Source organism: Myripristis murdjan, chromosome 14 (genome assembly GCF_902150065.1).
Source record: "Myripristis murdjan chromosome 14, fMyrMur1.1, whole genome shotgun sequence".
Taxonomy (NCBI): Eukaryota; Metazoa; Chordata; class Actinopteri; order Holocentriformes; family Holocentridae; genus Myripristis; species Myripristis murdjan.
This window is the reverse complement of record NC_043993.1, coordinates 19,804,053-19,824,546: the sequence shown is the minus strand read 5'-3', so window position 1 is coordinate 19,824,546 and position 20,494 is coordinate 19,804,053. Positions and strand designations below refer to the sequence as shown.

The window sequence follows — 20,494 nt, the reverse complement described above, 5'->3', positions numbered from 1 at the left end:
TTTGAGGAATATTTCTAACAACAAGAATAACTGATGAAACAAGGCAGAATAAGGCTTATCAGTATACTAGTATCAAAATGACACTTATCTAGGAACAAGTCGATTAGCATTGGAAACAAGTGGGGTTATCTAATCCTGCTGTTGGCTATTTTTCATTCATTTTAAGAAAAACAAGATCTTCAGCACTGAATATGAGTCTAAATGACTTATTAAAATGGAGATTTTCCACAGAGTGTTGAAGCCCTGCTCACTGCAAAATAAATACATGAACAAAGACAAACCTGGAGGGGAAAAAATACAACACCAAGACAAGTTATCTACTTATTTTCCCATTTGTTTCTGTTTATTGTCAGGTATAATAACTTGTACACTACAAATAATGACTCTTGTAGAATTAAAACGGGGTAATGCTATACTTGGAGTAACTGAACAGGTTTGCAGAGTATCATAGTAGGGTTAATTCTGGTTACACTGGGAATGCAACACTGCGGGAGTGACATGAGGCTTGACGAATGGTAAGGAAGACTTAGGGTGTTCCCTGATTGCATCGCCAGTTTGTTTGTATTTTTATTTTTATTCTTTTTAATACCAGTACAGTACTCTGAAGCAGTAGACAGAGTAGGCGTGTACAGAGCCTGCTGGTGTCTGTTCTATGCTAGGTTACATCTGATCTATACTCCTCTAGAAGCTGAGTAATCAGGGGACCTCTGACGAAGAACACGGAGCAGCCGGTTAACACAGGGAACTACAGTTTGTGGTGGCTGTGAACAAACCGGAACACAGATTAGACTACTGAGCTCTCCTCTTTGCATCCGTTTCAAGGAGAACGGGTGAAAAGTCTGATCCCTCGCTCCTCAATACAGGCAGAGGCATGACAGTTTGCACCAAAACAAGCCATTACAACACACCATGTCCGTCATATGGGGAGTACCTGTGGGTGAAGACTCCACTGGCTAACTGCGTCAGAGCATCAGAAACACACAGAATGTGTGGACGCACACCCTGCTCACTAATCCGATAGTGAAAGCCTTTGTTATAATCAAATTTTGGTAAAACAGAGAAATATACATCTTAAAAAGCGAGCACATCTGCAGCAGTCTGCCCAAGATGTACGATCTTCGAGGCAGTTGCTGGACAAGTTCATGGCAAAACAATAAATAAACAACAAACAAACAATAAATAAACATAATAAATAAATAAATGAATAAATAGATTCATAAATAACTGTGGTTAAAACAGAGCCACATGAGTGCATGGATGCTTTTTGCAGATGTTTTTTTCCTGTACAGTACCATACAGCAGCCTCTGTCACAGGCTACATGGAGAACTCATAAATAATTACCTCAGTGGTCGTTGCAGAGGAGGTACAGGTTTCCCTCTCTCACCCACACCCACATCCACACACACACACACACACACACACACACATACATACACACACACACACACACACACACTCACAAATAAACAGTCGGAATTAGCAGAATCAACATAATCCTTTAAATGGTGGAGAGAGTAAAAATACATAATACATAGTTATTTTCTCTCCTGTTGCTCCTCTGTATGCATGTGGGTTAACATGCTGTGTAGGTCAGTGGCGGGAGGGGGGGAGGTGCAGATGCACCCTGGGAATCATAAGGTTGACCAGGTATTTCTCCTATATGCAGCAAGTCTCTCTCCCGATGCATCATGCTAAGTTGCCATCAAACAAGCCTTTTCAAACTATATGGAATATACAGTGCATAGTTTACAAAGCCAGAACTTAAAAGAGTTTCAATCTATACAGAACGACCTATATGATACAACTTTTGTCATAAAAAAAAGTTCCTTCTTTGCTCCCCATGTCGTTTGCGGACTTTTCTTTTGTTCTTGCTTTTGTTGATCTTCGATGAAACATAATTGTCTTTGGGGAGAATGAAATGTGTCAAAAAATGTCTAATTTTTTAAAACAATGTTTTCCATTGATGTGTCCTCGTTTTGTCTTCAGCCCAACACCTACTTTTAGGATATATATATGTATATATTATTTCATTTTTTAAATTAATTCATTTTTGGTTGGTTTTGCTTTGTGGAAGAATACAGAAAAAGTGCTAACATTTTGTAGGACTTGTTCTTTAGGCTCTACCAATTATTTTCTGACCCATGATAACCCCTTTCATTGAATACCTTGTGTATGTGGAGATATGAACAGTGATATTTTGGAGCAATGCACTATATCAAAAGACATTTCTCCTCCCTTTGATCCGGGCTCTGTAGCAGAGAGAGATAATGGTCGAGGGCAGAGGAGTCATGGCCCTGGACTGCAGTGCACGGACCGTACAAGAGCTTTTTTAAAGATACATAATGACTGAACCAGAGCACAGCAAAACCTAAAAGGACTTTTTCTCCTTTGCTGTTTTTCTCTCTTCCTTTGCATTCTGTTCTGCTCAAAAGCCCGGGCTGTCGTAGCTGCTGCGGCTGTAGTAGCTGTGATGGCTGCGGGAGTGACTCCGGCTCCGGCTTCGACCCCTGGTCCGACTCCTGCTCCGGCTTCTGCTCCGGCTCCTGCTCCGGCTTCTGCTCCGGCTCCTGCTGTGGCTCCGGCTGTGGCTTCTGCTGCGGCTGTAGCTGCTGTAGCTGTCATAGCTGCGACTGCGGCTGCGACTGGACCGTGACGGGCTGCTGGCGGAGCTGGAGGATGAAGGGCTGGGCCGATAGTAGGGGATCGGCCGCTTCCGAGCGCTACAGAGAGGGGAGGAGAGCGGGGGGTTAGGATGCACTAAGGACTTTTTCTCCTGTTGGCAAATGATGTTGCCATTAAGGCAAGTTATAGTCCTTTTCAGCTACCAAGGGTGACCCGGAAGTCTCCATAACTTGGGACTTTCTAGAATCTGTGAAGTTCTGGAATCGGCTTTTGTTTCTGTTTCCGTTGTTCTTAGCATTTCTTTGCACTTATTTCTTTGTGTTTGACCAATTCAACAGCACTACTATCTCCTTAATGGTTAATGGTTCCCAGAACTCAGATTTATCCATGTCGCAGCCCCGTTGATGATTAGCACCAACCGCTGCAATGTGATACTAGTCATCAACTACTGAGGACAGTTACGGCACTTTGACTGTATGTGGGAAAGGCTTTCCGAACAAAGTCTGCCAAAGTGAAAACATTTCCTACCCTTCTCTGTTGTAAAACATGGCCATGTTTTAAAGAAATATTTTCATAAAGTTGAAAATCTCATCTTTCTGTGGATAATCCATGTATGTTAATAAACGCAGTGCAGTGATTCAAGAATGCAGCCTGTCTTCTTTGCCTATTGCCTGTACGCAATAGGCAATAGATAGACTCGTTGCTGCCCACTTAGTGCATCAAAGAAACACTGCCATCTTGAATCTGTGCTTGAAAACAGACCTGAACAAACCACATAAATATGAGATTATAGACTTTTTGCAAATATAACAGCATGTTTGAGTCTGGCAACAGAAAAAGGTTTTCACTTTGGAAGATTTCACTTAGTAGACTTCACCAAAATGCAGTCAAATTGCCACAGACGTTCCCAGAGCAGTATTAAGACTCTCAAGCTCTACCTGCAGTGATGAGTGGTACTCACAAACTAGGCTATGAAAACAGCTGTGGAATCTGTGAAAAAGGTTTCACAGTGCAACACTAATTTCCTATAGTTGAAAAGGGCTATTAAAGGAACAGTATGTAGGATTTTAATTGAGTCCAAGACAGAACTGGGATACAGTATTCATAAACATGCTTTTTATTAGTGTATAAAAACAGAAATGAAGAATCACAATGTTTTCATAAGGTTAGAATAAGTATTTTAATATAAATAAGTGCAGGTCCTGGTTTTAAGTGGGCTGCCATCTTGCTTAGCCATTTTTCTACAGTGGTTCAGACAGGACAAACCAAGCCTAAGCACAACTTTGTGACAAACACATTTTTGTCCGGCAAGTGGCTAAGGGAAGCGCGTGGACTAACAGTGAGTGAATTACTGGAATATGCTGACAAAATAACAAGAGTGGTTTGTTTTGCCTCTGCCTGTGTTCCTGGCAGATCATACCTTTACCATGGCAAGAACAAGTGAGTGTGAAACACTATTAAAGAAACTAAAACATGAAGCAAAAACAGAAGAGGACTGATGACAGCAGAAAACAAGAATAAATATTGGTGCATCTTTAATTTGATGATGTTAGGCAAGGGTTACAAGAACACCAACGTAGAGGTTGTGTGGTTTCTGCTGGACAGTTAACCAGCTATAATAATTCTTTTCTGTTTTTTATTGTTGCTGTGTGCGATTTTTATTAAGTGGCCCATTAAATGGGACATAAAATCGTACAATGACTGCATTTTATCTCTGACTACCAATAGTACCACAGGGACCTTATTGAAATGAAAAGTTGCTAAAGAGTTTTTTGTTTCTTTGATGTAAATTTCTTTAATGTTTTGCGTGTGTCAGCTACTGCAAAAACCTTCTCCCAAAAACCTGTAATAACTACAAAGAGCTTAATTTTATATTCGAGTGCTTAAAACACCAATTTCCCACCATGATATCAATATGGGAATACACAAGGGTATCACCACAACATGTCACAATTAGCACTAATGTTCTTATCTTGTGTGTAAGTTATGATATAACATTTTGCAGTCTAAATGACAAAATGACCTTGTCACTTGTTGATGTCATCTCAGCTGACAATGACATTATTTACCATATCTGAGAAAGGTTGCATTCTGTCTTGTAACAATTAGAAACAGCTAAATCCTACACACTGTTCCTTTAAAAGACCCACTTCAACATCTCACCACAGAAAAGGATACTTCTAATTACCAAGTCTACAGAGTAAGACACATATATTCATGGTATGCTGGAAAACCCCCCAAAAAAGTTTGGTTAGGCAGAGAGCAGATCAGAGGTTAGGTTACAGGAGTGGTAGAGTTATGATCAGTGCAGGGTCTTCTGGAAGAGAGCAGCTGTGTGTGAGTTAAACAGTACAACATGTCCAGGCTCAGACACACACACACACCCATGCACGCAGCTAAAGGGTTATCTCAACACATTCACACACACGCACACAGTCGCACAGATGCATAACACCGTCAGTGAAGGCGTAAAGATTGTTTTGTTAGTAGCCACCCTGGACGTGCTGCCTGTAAGGTTAAGAGCTGTTACCCGTCAGAGGAATTCCCTCCTCTCGGCGGTAGCCATCACCCAGAAAAATCAGTCAACAGAACGGAGAGAGACATCAGCGCTATCAAAGTATCCCTGCTGCTGCAAGTTGAATTTCATATGATCATTTGAACAGAGATGTAGATTACAGACTGATCCTGTGTCTTTCATATTTACGTCTCTGTCTTGGGAATCCATCGCCCGTACAATAGGTGATATCCACTTAAATAAACCTTGATAGCGCTTTTATCCCTGTGTCCCCATGTATTAACATTAGTGCACTCTGCAGAGGGTTGTAGCTCTAAAGCTGGTGTGAGTTAATTGTATGTACACTTTAAACAAAGAGATGAAGATAGAGCAGAGAGTGGACAGAAAAAGGGGCGGAGGTCAGGTTTACTCTACAGAGGGCTGATGGTTCACTGTGCAGCCGAGCCTCAGGAGTCAGACTAGCCAGAGTCCTGCTGCACGGCAACTGTTACCAGGGTAACTAGCCTGCAGCTCAGCTCAGCAGCATCCCGTTGTCTTGGCTTCAGGACCTTTAGCGCTGGAGTGAGACAGTCACAAGTACACACAATTCACCCGTAGCTACATAACTTGTGGAGAAAGCACAAAAGGTGACATGCTAAACAGTATGTAATTTTTTACACCACAAAAAACTGATTCACAGAGATGTGAGGATTTTCTATTTATGTATTCACAAGTGAAAACCACATTTCAAGTTTATAGCCTCTGTAGGGAAATTAAAATGATGAAAAACCCACAAAACACCGACTTGAGCCAGTTTGGTATCAAAGCACTGTGGTACAAAGCTTTGATGGCTTCAGTCTTATAAATATGTTTACTCTAATTCAAACATGTGCTCATCTCCAGTGGAGGGACTGATGCAAAGATGCAAATTGTCTCTTTTGAAGTTGAATTCATATTTTAAGTCCTTTAACCCCAAATACTGGTGCCACACCTGGATAAATAGGAATATAATTTCCACTGACACTCAGTTTTATTAGACACTATTTTATTACCATTCTAACCACCAGTCAAGATGATTCCCAGCACAGTTTGTCTTTAGCTGTTTTGAACTTTTAACGTAGGCATGCAGCTGTGTTTTGGGCAGTAATCTGTTACACTGTTGGCTAGGGATGTCCCGATCACGTTTTTTTGCCCCCGAGTCCGAGTCCGAGTCATTTGATTTTGAGTATCTGCCGATACCGAGTCCCGATCCGATACTTCTATAAAACCAGGAAATGATATGTTATTAATGATTGAACAAAAATGATAGGAGGATGTATCAGTAATTATTTCACCTGAGGGTTGACAGAATACTTTTTGCTGTAACAATATGTTAAATGTAAATTGCTTATCAAACAGACCTAACAATTCAGCTACCAATGAATGAGCAGTAGTATGCATGTGATAACATAGATCGAAAAATAAGCCAAAGTGATACCTCTTCTCTGAATAGACAAGCTAAGCCAGTGTGCTGCTGTTAGCCAGCGAAAAATACAGCGGAGTGGCACCTCTTCGCTTTGTTTCACAATCTATGTGTGCTGCTGTAGCTGGAAAGTTTATCTGCCTTTTGGAGTCGGTTTCCGTTTTATTTGGCTAATTCCGCGATTCCGTCCGTGATAGTAGCAGCATATCACCAGAGCCCGTCTACTGTATTAGAGTTTCTCTGTTATCACACACCTCAGCTTCAAAACAAACTGCTGCGTGCTGCCGTGTTCCGCGCATGCGCTGGTCAGTGGTGTCTGTCACAGACAGACCCGGCCTGTAAACGTTGGTATTTTATTCTCATTTATTTTTTTTTTATCACTAATAGCCCATATATTGAAAATGTGATTAAAAATAATAACAATAAATATACATATGTATATATATTATTTATCCGATACCTGATCGGGACATAACGTCCGAGTCCCGATCGAGTCTTCAGTCATGTGATCGGCCCCGATTTCCGATCACATGATCGGATCGGGACAACCCTACTGTTGGCCATCACTTACCAGATCTAAGTCAAATACGTCAGTATTTGTTTCATGATAATATCAATATTAGCCTCAGTGTTTGTTTATGTGTGTTTATCATCACATTGATAATGGTTACCATGACATTTGTGCTGGAATTTTTGTGTAACCTTTGCCACAGTTCAATTCTGGTGCAATAAATTTATGTAAAACCATTTTTTTTTTTTTTTTAACCTTATCATCTGAAAATAGATTTGAATCTCGGTGTGTCATCACCTGGTTAAATACCACTTTAATAATAATAGTGTAATATAAGATGTGTCAAAATAAAAAAAAAAAAATAAAAAAAAAAAAAATCAAATAAAGTATAATTCCAGAGTAGAAAAGGTGTTCAAAGTAAGATCAAACCCTGCTCTCCCTCAGGTGCCTGTATTACCTGCTGGGCTGCTGGGAGGAAAGTTCACAGAATCTACAATACAGCCATAGCAGAGTAGATTAACTGTGAACAAAAGGGTGAAGAAATAACAAGCTTAAAACTAACAGGAGGTGTTTTATGGTACAAAGACAGAAGTGCTACCTGGTGATCCTGCGAGCCTCCATGAAGCTGGGTGAGTCTCTCCTCCTCTTGCGGATGGGGGAGTAGCTCCGCGAGCGACGCCGCGCCCGGCTGTCGGCGTCCGAGTGGTTCAGACTGTCTCTCTCCCTGCATTGCAACCAGAGCAGCAATGAAAATCAATGGCACCACACAGAAACAAAACGGGCAGCAGGGAAGGTGTGAAGGAGGCTTCACCTGGAATTGTTCTGTCTGTTGTGCGGAGACTTGGCCTTGCTGGGGCCTCGGTCTCTGGAGGCGGAGCGCGAGGACGAGCGCCCGCTGCTCCAGGAGCTGCTGCGCTGTCGCAGGTTCTGCCCGCTCCGAGACTCGCCCTTCTTCCTGCTTGACGTGTGCGAGTGGCGTCCCGGGGATGCAGACGGGCTTCGGTGATGCGCTTGTGTCCGACTGGAGCGGTGGTGGCGCTTGGATGAATGGCCACCTTTTGTCCTGGAGTAATCGGGATAAAAGTGGGGATGCTAAGTTGCCAGATTCTAACAGTGTTTTGCAAGTAAAAGATTAATTTATTTGACAGATGGTTTCACCCCTCATGGCTTCATCACTGCCTTGTAGCATGTATGCCCTTTGGACAAGAACCAGAGCTTTATAGCACTTGATGTCATTCTCTCCTGAATAGATCTTTGCTTGTGGTGTATAAAAATCTCATATGTAGTCACTTTGGATAAAAGTGTCTGCCAAATGTGAATTGTAATTGTAATCATAATTGTAGGAAGTAACCACCTCTTTAAATAACCCTTAAAATCTTTTGATTTGGTAAGACCATCATGGGATAGCTACAAAAAAGACAAAATTATTACCAAACAAATGATTTGCTATTGTTGCTTATGATGATTAGTGTGCTTGGACTTGTATATACTGCATTTAGTGGTCAAATAATAACATACAAGATTATCTTTCTTTGTCTTAATTGGGTCAAGAAAAGCTTTTCTTCTCTAGTAAGACTGCAAAAAAATATTTAGTTGGCACAGGCAATGTTTGTAACTGTTTTGTTACCTTTTTCCTCACAATAACTAACTCATTAAGGGTCTTAGCCAATCAGAGGGTTGATAGTCTCATCCAGTTAGAGGGTAGATTATTTAATTAAAGGACTGGTTACTTGCTGTTTTTTTTTTTTTTTTTTTTTGTCCACACACCGACACTGAAGAAGCCCTGAAGTGCTAAATGTCTGTCAAATAAATCAACCTTTTGCCTGCAGGACATGAGTCTGCACCTCCTTCACCTTTAGACATTTAGTCAATGCACCCCAAGTATCAAGAAGAAATGTTGGCTAAGTTCTGTAAATGTCAAATCATTCTCTCTCGCTGGCAAATTTCAGCAGTGAGAAGAGGTTAAAAATGCCAGTGTGCATAAAAGAACACAACACACGGAGGTCTTTGTGCTTACTTCCTCTGGTGGTGTGAGTTCCTCCCTCGTTGTGCTGGGAGTGGCTGAGTCGCTGCTGGGCGCAGGGGAGTGTGAGCTCTTAGCCTGGCCTCGCTGGCTCCCCTCCTCCTGATGTCTGGGGAATGGAGCTCCCCATGCTGTATGCCTGCCATCCCACCCCCAGCCTCTCCCCGCCAGGCCCATCTGTCCTGCTTGGCTCCTGTTGGGGATGCTGTGGAGTTTGGGCTCCCTCAGCAAGGTGGACTGGACGCTCGTGGACCCAGCAGTCACCACACGGAGCTTCTGTACAGAAATGATAACCAACAAAGGAAAAAAAAGAAAGAAAAAAAAAACAAAACAAAGAAAAAAAAAGGAAAAAAAGAGAGTTACAGTGTTTTCAAATTGGTGGTTGAGTGCTACGGTGTACTTGCCAACAGAAGGTAAACATCTAAAAGAAAAAAGATCTAGGTTTTCTCCATATGGCTTATAGATAGTCCTCTATGGTGCAGCGCATGCAATACTTGGCATGCAAAACCATAATGAGTTGAAGAAATCATAATCCCAAAAACAAACGAAAAACTAGGAAGAGGAGGAAGAGAGGGAAAAAATATAAAATTGTGAACCAAATTAAGTTTAAGAGCAGAGGCAGAAAGTAGAGAGCTACAGATCTGGTAGAGTAGAAAAAGAGGACTTCTTTCAGTTTTTTTTTTTTTTTTTTTTTTTAGTAATGGTTAAAAAAATGAAACAAAACAGAAAGAGTAGACAACTTGACGGAACATCACAGAAATGGAAGGAACAAAATAAAGATCACAATTATTGAATCAATCGAATCAGAAAACAAATCGTCTGCTACTCAATTTTCTGTTTGTGGATTTTTTTTTCCTGTAGACAATTGTTGAGATGTGAACAGCGACCCATTTTCTTTGATTTTTTTTTTTAATGGTTACTCTTGTTTAACTCCCTTCTGGTTAACATCCACTTACCAATAAAGTGGTATTCCCTCCTTTAGTAGGTAAGGTATGAAGAAAAGGGAAAAGTGGGGCAACATAAGTGCATCATTAGATTCACAAAATGCAAGAGAAAAAGACACAAAACCCTTCACTGCCAGTGACTCATGAGACAATGCATGGAAATCAATGGAAAAGAACTCAAAAGCAAAGAGGAGAACCACAATGTGCAGGGTATCCCTCACATGTAGAGTAATTTCTCCGGGCCGGTCACCTTCCCACTCACTAAACATCGGGAACAGCTTTTCAGCGACAGTGAACAATGCAATTCTCCTCTATCTGCCTCGTGCTGTTAGGAGATTAATGCTGTCTTCTGTCTCTCTGGCTGCCCTTATTGTCAGTGTGGCCATCGCTCCCTTGATACTGGATGTTTGCAGTTATAATCAAAATTCAAAGCTATCAAAAGGGCAACAGTTTCTGTTATCATTTCACCGAGGCCAGGGAGTTGTTGCTACATAATATCAGTGAGCGCTTTAACTCGGCTATTTTTCCAGCTATTCCTGAAATCTAACTTAGGTGTAATCACGTTTATGACAGATAGATCCAATTCGTATTCTGTCCTATTTTTGAGAGAGGCTTTCTGTGAGGCGACTAATATAAGAACCAATTTGGTCGGTGCAATGTGAGAGCAATTACTGCTATGTGATAAAATACGAGGAAAAAAAGATCGGGTCAATTGGCATTTTTAGAATGATGAGCAATTTTCGAGTCCTGAATGTACTAAATTACCTTTGAGCCAGTAGCTTTTAAAATGGCCATAACTGGTAGAATGTAGGTCAGAATTTATTTCAAACCTGTAATTTAAGCTTTGAAAGGGGGAAAAATGATAGTCTTCCCTGCTTAAACTATCAGGCAAGAGAATCACAGGGTGTTTTCGGACAGGATATTATGTATGTGATGCACAGTTTTATATCGCCCATTGTTAGAGGGTCATAACTAGAGGGAAGACCTCCAAAACACGTGTATACCCAAATGCAGCTGGCTCTTCCGCATGCATTAAAATTTGCTGTCAGCGCTGCTGTGTAGTCTAAGATACAACAAAAAACACGAACTGGTCCTTGCAAAACAACAGAGAGAAGAGCCTTTCTCCACTAGAGAGAAATCAACTAGGCTGTATAATAAGTAAACACACAACCACTGGAGCTAATGACAGTTGTTAGAAACAGTCGAAGAAATCAATATGACGAAATTATAAGACGAATGTACTAATTCACCAACAGACAGAGAGATGCTGGACAAACAGGAATGCATTCTACCAAAACAGAAAGAAAAAAAAAATGGAGAAAGAAATGGACCTGGAAGATAGAGCGGGAAATTGGACTTCAGAATGAAGTTAAGGAGGAAAGAGAAAAACCAGAGCTCTATGTAATCCAATCTTTAAGAATCAAATCATAATTGATGAAGTAAATTAATTTGGCTTAAGACCACTGGTAAATAACAGAAGGAAAGAGAGAGAGAGAGAGAAAAAGAGAGAGAGAGAGAAACATTGACGTCACTCAGGCTAGGGTGCTTCTCACATTCTCATCTGCATAAAGATCACGTGCGTAGGCAAAGCATTACCTACCTTCCATTTCAATCAGTGACACGTATGCAATATCAACAAAAAAGGAAAGAAAGAAAAAAGGAGAAAGGAATGTTCTCCGCAGCGAAATGGGAAAAAGACAATGACCTCTTTTAGTATCAAAGCTACATATTGTCCAGAGACTAAGGAGAAATAAACAAACGCAAAAAAATGAAAATTAAAGAAAATGGGAAGGGGGGAGGAGGGAGGGGGAACCCAGGTGGAATTTTAAATAAAACTAAAATTAGAAACAAAGGATGAATCTATAAACTACATGATTTGCTGTCTTTTTCGCTTGTACAAATGCAGCCATATTTGTATCAAAAGGGGGGAAAGGATAGAGGTAAGCGGATTGAGTTAATTATTTTATCAGTGGTAAATCCATATAGAGTAAGAGTAGCTAGAGGGATGGAGGGAGGGGAGGAAGGAGTTGGAGGAGGGCATGCAGAGCTGGCAGATGACAGAGATATGGGGGGAAGAAAATGCCAGGATGACAGTGAGACGTGAGTCACACATGACACAGATGAACAGGTAGGGGGCAGTGTGTCGGAGGGGCAGTCACTGCTAAAATGGACAACTAGAGAGAGTCAGCACATTTGAAAGGGACCCCAGTCACATTTTGGCCCGGGTGTTCTTCAGCAACAGCGCAACACCCCTTCTCAAGTCTTCCTTTTGGACATTGGCCCAACTTTCTTCCATGCAATCTTTTTGTACTACTTTTGTTTTGTTTTGTTTTTTTCATTGGGAATACACGGGAGTTACAAGAGGGAGCATCGGGGAGCTTTGTCAATTTTACTTTAACTACTGTAATTGCATCAACATGAAGAAGGGGAGCTCTCACATTCAAAATGGTCTGGGTCCCTTTAAAAATACCAATATTCATAAGAAATGTATGAGTTTAAATTCAAGGTTGCACTGACTCCATGTACTTATTTTTGAAGTGTTTACAGACATCCATTAATGAGCAAGAGGACTACTACAGGAGCACAAACTGAGATGTAAGAGATAGATAGATAGATAGATAGATAGATAGATAGAAAACCAGAGCTGCTGTACAGTCGATGTGCTAAAACCCACAGAGCGGCTACAGTATGATCAAGCCTCTGTTGGACCTACATATCTGGCCTCCACCTTCTTTGGGATGTTACAATCCTCCTGCGCAAACAGGGTGACTGAGACTCCTGCTCGGGGGCTTAAAACTAACAAATCAAAAAAGATTTTTGGTGGAGATTAACAAGAGTGGCAACATCAACTTGTGCCAGAAAATTTGAGCCAGTCAAATACTCTTTTTTTTTTTTTTTTACTATACCCCCCAACTGAATGGCTCAAATCTACATCAGGCTGATCAGAGAGATCTCCCTTGCCACTCTCCACTGGCCTCAACAAACGGAGTAGAAATGAACGCCGGGGGACAGAGGAGATACTGCCACCTAGGGGCAACATGCAGATCAACATGGTGAAGTGAAACAGTCAGTAGAGAGATAGGGGCTTGTTTATTCAGTCCTTGGTGGTTTGGCGGGCTCCAGGAGGAGAAGAAGATCTATCACTGAGCAGAGCGTGTGTGCTTGAAAGAGAGACAACTGTATTGACAAGAAGAAACTATTACACGTACCCAGTTAACCTACTTGGTCCAGTTCCAAAGCATATGAGTGCTTTTTTCATAAACAAGACAGAAAAGTTTGGGCATTTATTCATGGGTAAATACCACTTAAACCGATCAGAATAAAAAGTAAAGAAACAGTAATGAATGAGACAAGCAGGGAGAGAGAAAGAGAGAGAGGAAAAGATAGACAGAGAGAGCAGGTGAGACCTTCTCACAGACACATGCAAGCTGGAGTAGGAAATAGGAGACAGCATTGCTAAATCATTTCTCTGGAGGGAATGTCTACAGGCAGTTTGCAGCCCATTTAGTTGCTTATTCGGCAGTGAAAAATTATTACACTAGCTATCCCTTTGGTCTAAGTGATGTCTTTTGTTCTGTTAGTGAGGCTGGCAGTTTTATTCCAACACAATGACTGTTAGCCCAGATCTAATGATCCATTTACAGTATGGAAGAGCAGGGCTGTTTCCATAATAGCATGCAGTGATTTAAAACACAACAGAGCCAGCCTCTCTTAGTCAGTCAGAGACTAACAGAAGCAGTTACCATTTCAAATGAGCCAAAACATGGGAGCAGCTAGTTAGAGAGGAGCATAAGTATGAAACATAACACATTCTGCGACTGTATTGTGAACAGGTTGCAGTGTAAGCTTCACTGTGAAGCTTGCAGAGTTTTCATATTGTTTTGTTTTGTCTTTTATTAAATTTTGCCAATGGAAATAGTAGCGTGTCTTACTATTTTAGGACGGAGCTACAACCACAGTTCCTTTCTAACTCAAAGGGCATTATCATTCAGTATGATAAGGAGGCAGCTATAGTACAACACAGTCCTACAGCAACTGATGCTTAGAATACTAAGCGGCTCTTTGTCAATTCCTATACACATTATAGTGCATTTTGGTACACCGGGATCAAGACTATTACCTTTCCATCGGGTAATTGGATTAGTCAGTTCAAGGTGGTATCGCAGATTGCTATCACTTTAAAGCATGATCAAAAGCCTGATCCTGCCACCTGCAACTTTCACTAATTACGACGTATCTTCAACATAACCTAGAACTTCTCGTTCCTGATAAATTCTAATAAGGATTTTTTATGCATTGCCTTCTTTGATATTTCTTAACGTACAAGGACCTTTGATGGGGAAGGAAGCGTTTGAAGTCATACTTGTCCCAACTGACTGTGAATTTCTTGACTCATGCCTTAGCAGGCAACCGCTTGGAAGAAACAACAAATTTTGTTGCCCATTCATTTGGAAACAGTGGATGCCTGTGCTGCTCATATTTCCATTGTACATGTGATATGCTAATGTGCTCTGACTCAGAGGACCTGTCCTCGATTAAAAAAAAAAAAAAAAATACAAAACACTAGAACCTTCTCTTTGCTCCCTCTCTCTGTTACCAGAAAACAACACCAACAAAAAAACGAGATGGCAGAGGAGTCAAAGAGAGCCAGAAACAAAGCAGCAGCAGCAGTAAATTTCACACAGGACAGGAGTGCCTTTTACACGTCAACAATTAGAATAAAGAAAAAGAAAAAAAAAAACTGGCCTATAAAACTGGAAAGTAAAAAAAGGAACACAAAATCTTTTAATACTAAATCATAGTAGAGGAGATTTCATGTCAACCAACACAAAAAAGTAAGGTAAAACTCAAGTTCATTTGAGGTAGATACCATTGGAGCTGGTGATAGGAGGGTCAGGGGACGGGGTGGGGGGGGGGTAAAATAGAGGAGATCACGTACATTGTGCTCTTTCTCGCCCTCAGTATGGTTGAGTCTGCTGGCTTTGCCGTTGCGGGTGCGCTGGCTGTGGTGCCCGTTGTGCCACGTCGTGGGACTGTTGGGACCCGGAGACAGCGAGGTGCTGGACGCCTTGTGTCCGTCTGTCTTGTGCTTGGTGTTCACTCTGCAGCGAGAGGAGCAACAGAGTGAACCACAGCCACCCACGCTTTCCCCAGGGAATGACACTGCCAAAAATGTCCATCCTAACAAGTCATTTAGGCCCTGTTCACACTTGTTTTTTAACATTTGCCTCAGGTGGTCCAATTACAAGTGGACAGCAGAGACAGATTGCCATTCTCAGTTGGCATTATCATGCGTCTCCAGTGACTTGTGATTGGATTTGGGATCGATCCCAAATCTGTCAGAAATACTTCTTTACTTTGTTTTCTTACTTTGATTCCAATGTACCATAATCAAACATCTTCCCTTTCCTTCTTCCCCCTCATTTCCATCCATGCTGTCACCCTCTTCCCAATATTTCTCACCCATCCTATTCCTTTTCTCTGGCCCATTCATGAAGCAGCTCAGCCCAACCTCTCAGTTATTTGAATTAGCCAACAAAGATGCTGTCATCTCACCACAAAAACAAATTTCATTCAAATTTGAGTTTCATGCCAACAGTCTTCTCTATCAAACGCTCCTTGTCTCAACAAAGCAACTAGGCGGTCTTCCAGTACTGTCAGGGACACATTGGGACGCGTTAGCATTCACACTACAAATGCATCACCGACTACCTCTCTAGGTGGTTTGAGTGATTGGAGCACAATGTGTCACCTTAAGTCCATTAAGGAATTGCGACCTGTTCACGCCTTAGCACTGTCTACTTGTGACTGGTTCACAAGTTATAACCAAGTGTGAATGTAATCTTAATGTCACATTTCAAATGTAAAGGGGCATTAAGTCACCTATGAGTTAAGAAGTGTCTTGAAATGCCAATGGGAAGGGGTAAAGTGAGTTTGGAAAGCCAGAAATGTCTGCACCTCGTACTGCAACTGTTGAGTCACTGGAACTGATCAATAACCTTATCAATGCTGCACAGATATGGTGTAGTAATTTTGTGCAACATAGGACAGTCAGAATCTTACTTATTGTCCCCGTATATTCTTATTTGTTTTAAAGCAAGTGAGCAGTCTCTCTCAGACTGGCAGGAAACAGTGATAACTCTGTTTTCCATGTAATGTTTTCAAACTGCAGAAAAATGTTGACTTCAGTGCGAATTTCTTAAAACTGAATCCTATGTTCCTTCAACATGCTCAGTTAAAAATCTCTCAAATGTGCTCAGTACATTACATCTGAAATGTTGTTTATACACAAACTACCTCCAAAGATCCTCTCTCTTTTTCAAACACACTTTTCATTAACATTACAAAGCATTAACAAAGTTGGCTTTAATGTCAGTATGAACAACATTAGCCACATACTCAATCCTATGTTACTTCAACATAAAAATTAGACCCAAAATAAGGCCCATTTTGTCCATATCTTCTCGTTTATTAACCAAAATGTGTCCTTTCATAGCTCATGTACACTACTTATCTGAAAGTCTGTAGCTTCCAATCTTCCAATGCAGCCTAATGTCAGAAATTCTCTCAAAATAGGTGTCAGTATCTTTGAACAACGCAGAGTGAGATAGATCGCTCCACTGGTATCATGAAAACGATACTGGATTCAAGAAAAGCCTTGGAAGCGTATGCTTGGCATATCACAGACAATTATTCCAGCCCACTGGCAGATATAACGCAGACATCATTAACAAGAATAAGATTTCAAGACTCAATACTACATCAAATGACTTGTAAAGATGAGTATTTTTTCCACTGGATTCAAATAGTGCAGGGTGAAAAATCACAAGCATTTAATGGAGGTTATTATAAGACACGCTGAGGAGCTCCATTTGTATCCTAATCTATCCCCTGAGGCCTGAGAATAAATGATTGCAGGGAGAGACTGACAGTAACCAGAGCAACTGCTCTACAGTCAGTGGAGAAATATCAATGCATGTCAGAACTTAGTGCATGTGAGCATGTCTTTGTGTGTGCATGTGTGTGTGTGTGTGTGTGTGTGTGTGTGTGTGTGTGTGTGTGTGTGTGTGTGTGTGTGTGTGTGTGTGTGTGTGTGTGTGCGTGCGTGTGCGTGCATTCAAAGGTCTACCTGGCAGGAGACTTGGAGGTGCTCCGAGCGGAGGACAGGGAGGCGCTACGGGAGCTGCAGCAACTGCCTCGACGCTGGGACCGCCTGCTGGGAGACTCACCAGGGGACCTTGTGAATGACAGAAAATGGAAATACACACATGCAAACACACATGCACACACACACACACACCGCACACATACATATACATACACAAAAACGTGTATGTATGCATACAGGACCAGCACACGCACAACACACCCAGCCCATGATATGTAAAACAGCTCATGCACCGCCACGGTTTCAATATATATTCTAATCAAGACAGGATGCAATGTATAGGAATGAAAATTGCATTGAAGTCACACACTGCACCTGTGAGATGCACTCGGTGCTTTACACTCTTTTATATTCTCTAAGAGTCTGAGCCTGAAATAATGGGTGTAAAATACCAATATAAATTTATGAGACTGAATGTGATTTCAGTTGTAGCCTTTGTTTAAGACCAAGATAGTTGTCCGCTGTTTATTTCCCGCTGTGCAGGAGACTGGCCGTGCTGAGCAAAGTCTCATTGCATACACCAAATATTACTATATTATAATGAATTTAAATATCTTATCTTCTCTATGCTGCGTGAGCAAGAAAGTTATCTTTGCCAGCGTAATATTAACATGTATGGGGCATTATCAAGGAAAACCTCAGTTTGATAGAGTGGGGAGTGATTCTAAAGGGAAAAAAGAACATGTGTGTCTTACCTCTTCTTCTGTTTGTTCTTGTCTTTGTGTTTGTTCTTTGGGCTTCCCGATCTGGAACAGACATCATAAGAAAGATAATGAAACAGAACATACAAGGATGCTTGGAAATAAACTGTGCATTCCTGCTGCACATAGCTCAATGTATTGCCATGGTGCAAACATAAATCCAGGAGCAGCAATCACTTCAAGCAACAATGTATACTGCACAAAATGCACATATTTAGAGGATAATGCCTTGGCATTGTAAACAATGTTGTTTATACTGGTTGTCATGCTATTATGTGTCATTTCTTCCTGTTTCATACTCACCTGTATCTCCTCTTTCTCCGAGAACCAGACGTGGATCTGCAAAGATAAAAAAAAAAAAAACATGACAACCGTTATTATGATGTTATCATGACAACAACACACTGTTATAGTTTGTGAATTCATATATGCTATTCCTCTGAACCAGATCGACACAAGCAGCATTTGTAAACATGAACCAATCTCCCCTGATGCTAGACACTGACAACGTCAGACTCTAACCTTGTTATCAAATCGCGCAGGATGGAGGACCTCCAATGAATATGGACTGAATATGGCTGTCCCATCCAAATGAGATTCATTTCATGGCACCAAATGTATTTAGCTGAGCACAATGATACTGATAATACCTCATACAGTATTTTTGTTAAAGTCTATCTGGAGTAAAATATTGATATACATCTCTTCACAAACATCCCTCTACATATGAATAAACAGAGTATACCAAAATCTCCAAAGCAGAACTTGCACAGAAAAGCCAATGGTAAATAGGATGAGGTGCTGTATTTACTTATTATTTGCTTCAGTATCCCTGCAAGTCACAGCTATGATGTTTTGTTTTCTGACGGTCAGAATATGAGCCTGTTCAAGTTATTATTAACAGGATAAGGTTTTTTCATGTGGCAACTCTTAAAGGGAATATTTCAGCATCCAAAATAACATTGCAATGTTAATGATGTGCATGTGCATTCTTATTGCTAACCAATAAGTTTCCAACTGTTTCCTTAGGGTGCTTGCACATCCAGTTTTCACATTTGGTTTTCTACGCATGCCGGATGTCACATGTGGATGTTTGGCTACAGAAGACACTGCTCCAACTCCAAAAGTTAACAGTGAAATTCAGTGGCATTCCCCTTTAATTGCATACATATGAACATAATTGGGGGGGGTGTCCGCAGAGCTGGATTGACACATCACCTTCATATCATTTTTACATTTTTTTCATTACAGTTTCCATGGTGATTACACTGGTCTTGGAGAGTTGTTGCTATGTTCCTAAAGAGCCCTGCTATTTAACACACCTACAACATGCAGAGTGGGAGGGTGGTGGCAGTGACGGCAGTGGCAGTGAAAAGAGTTGTGTTGATTCACCGTTGCTCAGTGAGACAGGGTAATAAAGCTGTCAAGGTAATGTATAAGGCTGACTTTGCGCTGCACCAGTAGCAGCTTTGATTTCCCCACTGGAAGGAAGCAACTGGGGGACTCTACCAGGCCTTGTTGTGGAGAGCTCATTATCCTCCCCCTCTCTTCTCTCACACACCATCTCCCCAGTTAAATCCCTCACCCACCCTGCTACCATCAGGGCAGATAGCATATGGGCCCAAGGGAGATGAATATGGATTCAAATGGGCATGAGCCCAACCTGGAGCTATTATGTAAAATGAGCTGTATATTATACGGAGGCAGCGGTATGGATTGTACTGAGGTAATCTCCACCCCCCTCATACTGAACACCTCAGAAGGAGCTGAACATCAACGGAGGCCGGCTACTGTCTCTCGGGAAGAACGCTGCACGCTGTTTCTCCCCTCTGCCTCATCTATACATTATTCATACATCAACAATACCTGCAATGCAGAGCAGCTTTGGACTTATCTGAGCATGGCAGAGAGGTGGGGATGAGGGGAGATGGCAAGGGAGACTTGGGTGCGTGTGGATGGATGGGAGGCGGGAAACAGGAGCGGCGCAGTGCAGTGATGCTCAGCAATTTGGTGAGAGGCTCATTTTTCTTGTATTGCGCGCCCCCATACAGGCTGGGTTATTAGAGAAACACATTTAGCTCTGTTCCCCCAAGTCAGATTGAGAAAGAGAGAAATTGAAGGAGGAGGGCACTCTTCATAGTTGCTTATTGTTGTTATGATATCCCTAGGCATTGTAGAAGTATTTGTTGATGAGCTCTCTCTGTCTCTATCTCTTATTTCCCTCTTCACTTCTTCCACGTTCTGAGCTAGCATTTTGATTATTGTATTATTGGCTCAGGAGGCAAAGACAGGCGACAGGAAAATATACACAACTGGGAAAATGATTAAATAGCTTTTATAATGAAAGGATACAGACAAGATTTTTTTAACATCCTCCTTTAGTCCTTTGTGAATATTAAAGGGGCGCTATGCAAAACTGAGAGTCAGTTAAAGTGAAGACCGCTTGGTTTCAACTGAGATTTTGATGAGAACCATGTAGACTCCGACACCCGATTCCATACTTACTCGACATTTTGAGTTGAGTCTTAATAGTCCTCATCATTGGCTGACACAGAATTGTGTAAAGTT

General features: G+C 41.4%; 1 protein-coding gene across 1 annotated transcript in view; it reads right to left on the bottom strand.

Annotated features, from left to right (window-relative positions):
* Window positions 1-318: 318 nt before the first annotated feature.
* The window catches only part of srrm3 (serine/arginine repetitive matrix 3), a 77,964-nt gene continuing 57,788 nt past the window's right edge, over window positions 319-20,494 (bottom strand). Inside the window, 9 exon segments of the mRNA XM_030068084.1 lie at window positions 319-2,721; window positions 7,689-7,814; window positions 7,902-8,153; window positions 9,108-9,146; window positions 9,148-9,389; window positions 14,997-15,159; window positions 17,187-17,294; window positions 17,921-17,971; window positions 18,230-18,265. Coding sequence (XP_029923944.1) covers window positions 2,427-2,721; window positions 7,689-7,814; window positions 7,902-8,153; window positions 9,108-9,146; window positions 9,148-9,389; window positions 14,997-15,159; window positions 17,187-17,294; window positions 17,921-17,971; window positions 18,230-18,265 — 1,312 coding nt within the window. The 3' untranslated portion in view covers window positions 319-2,426.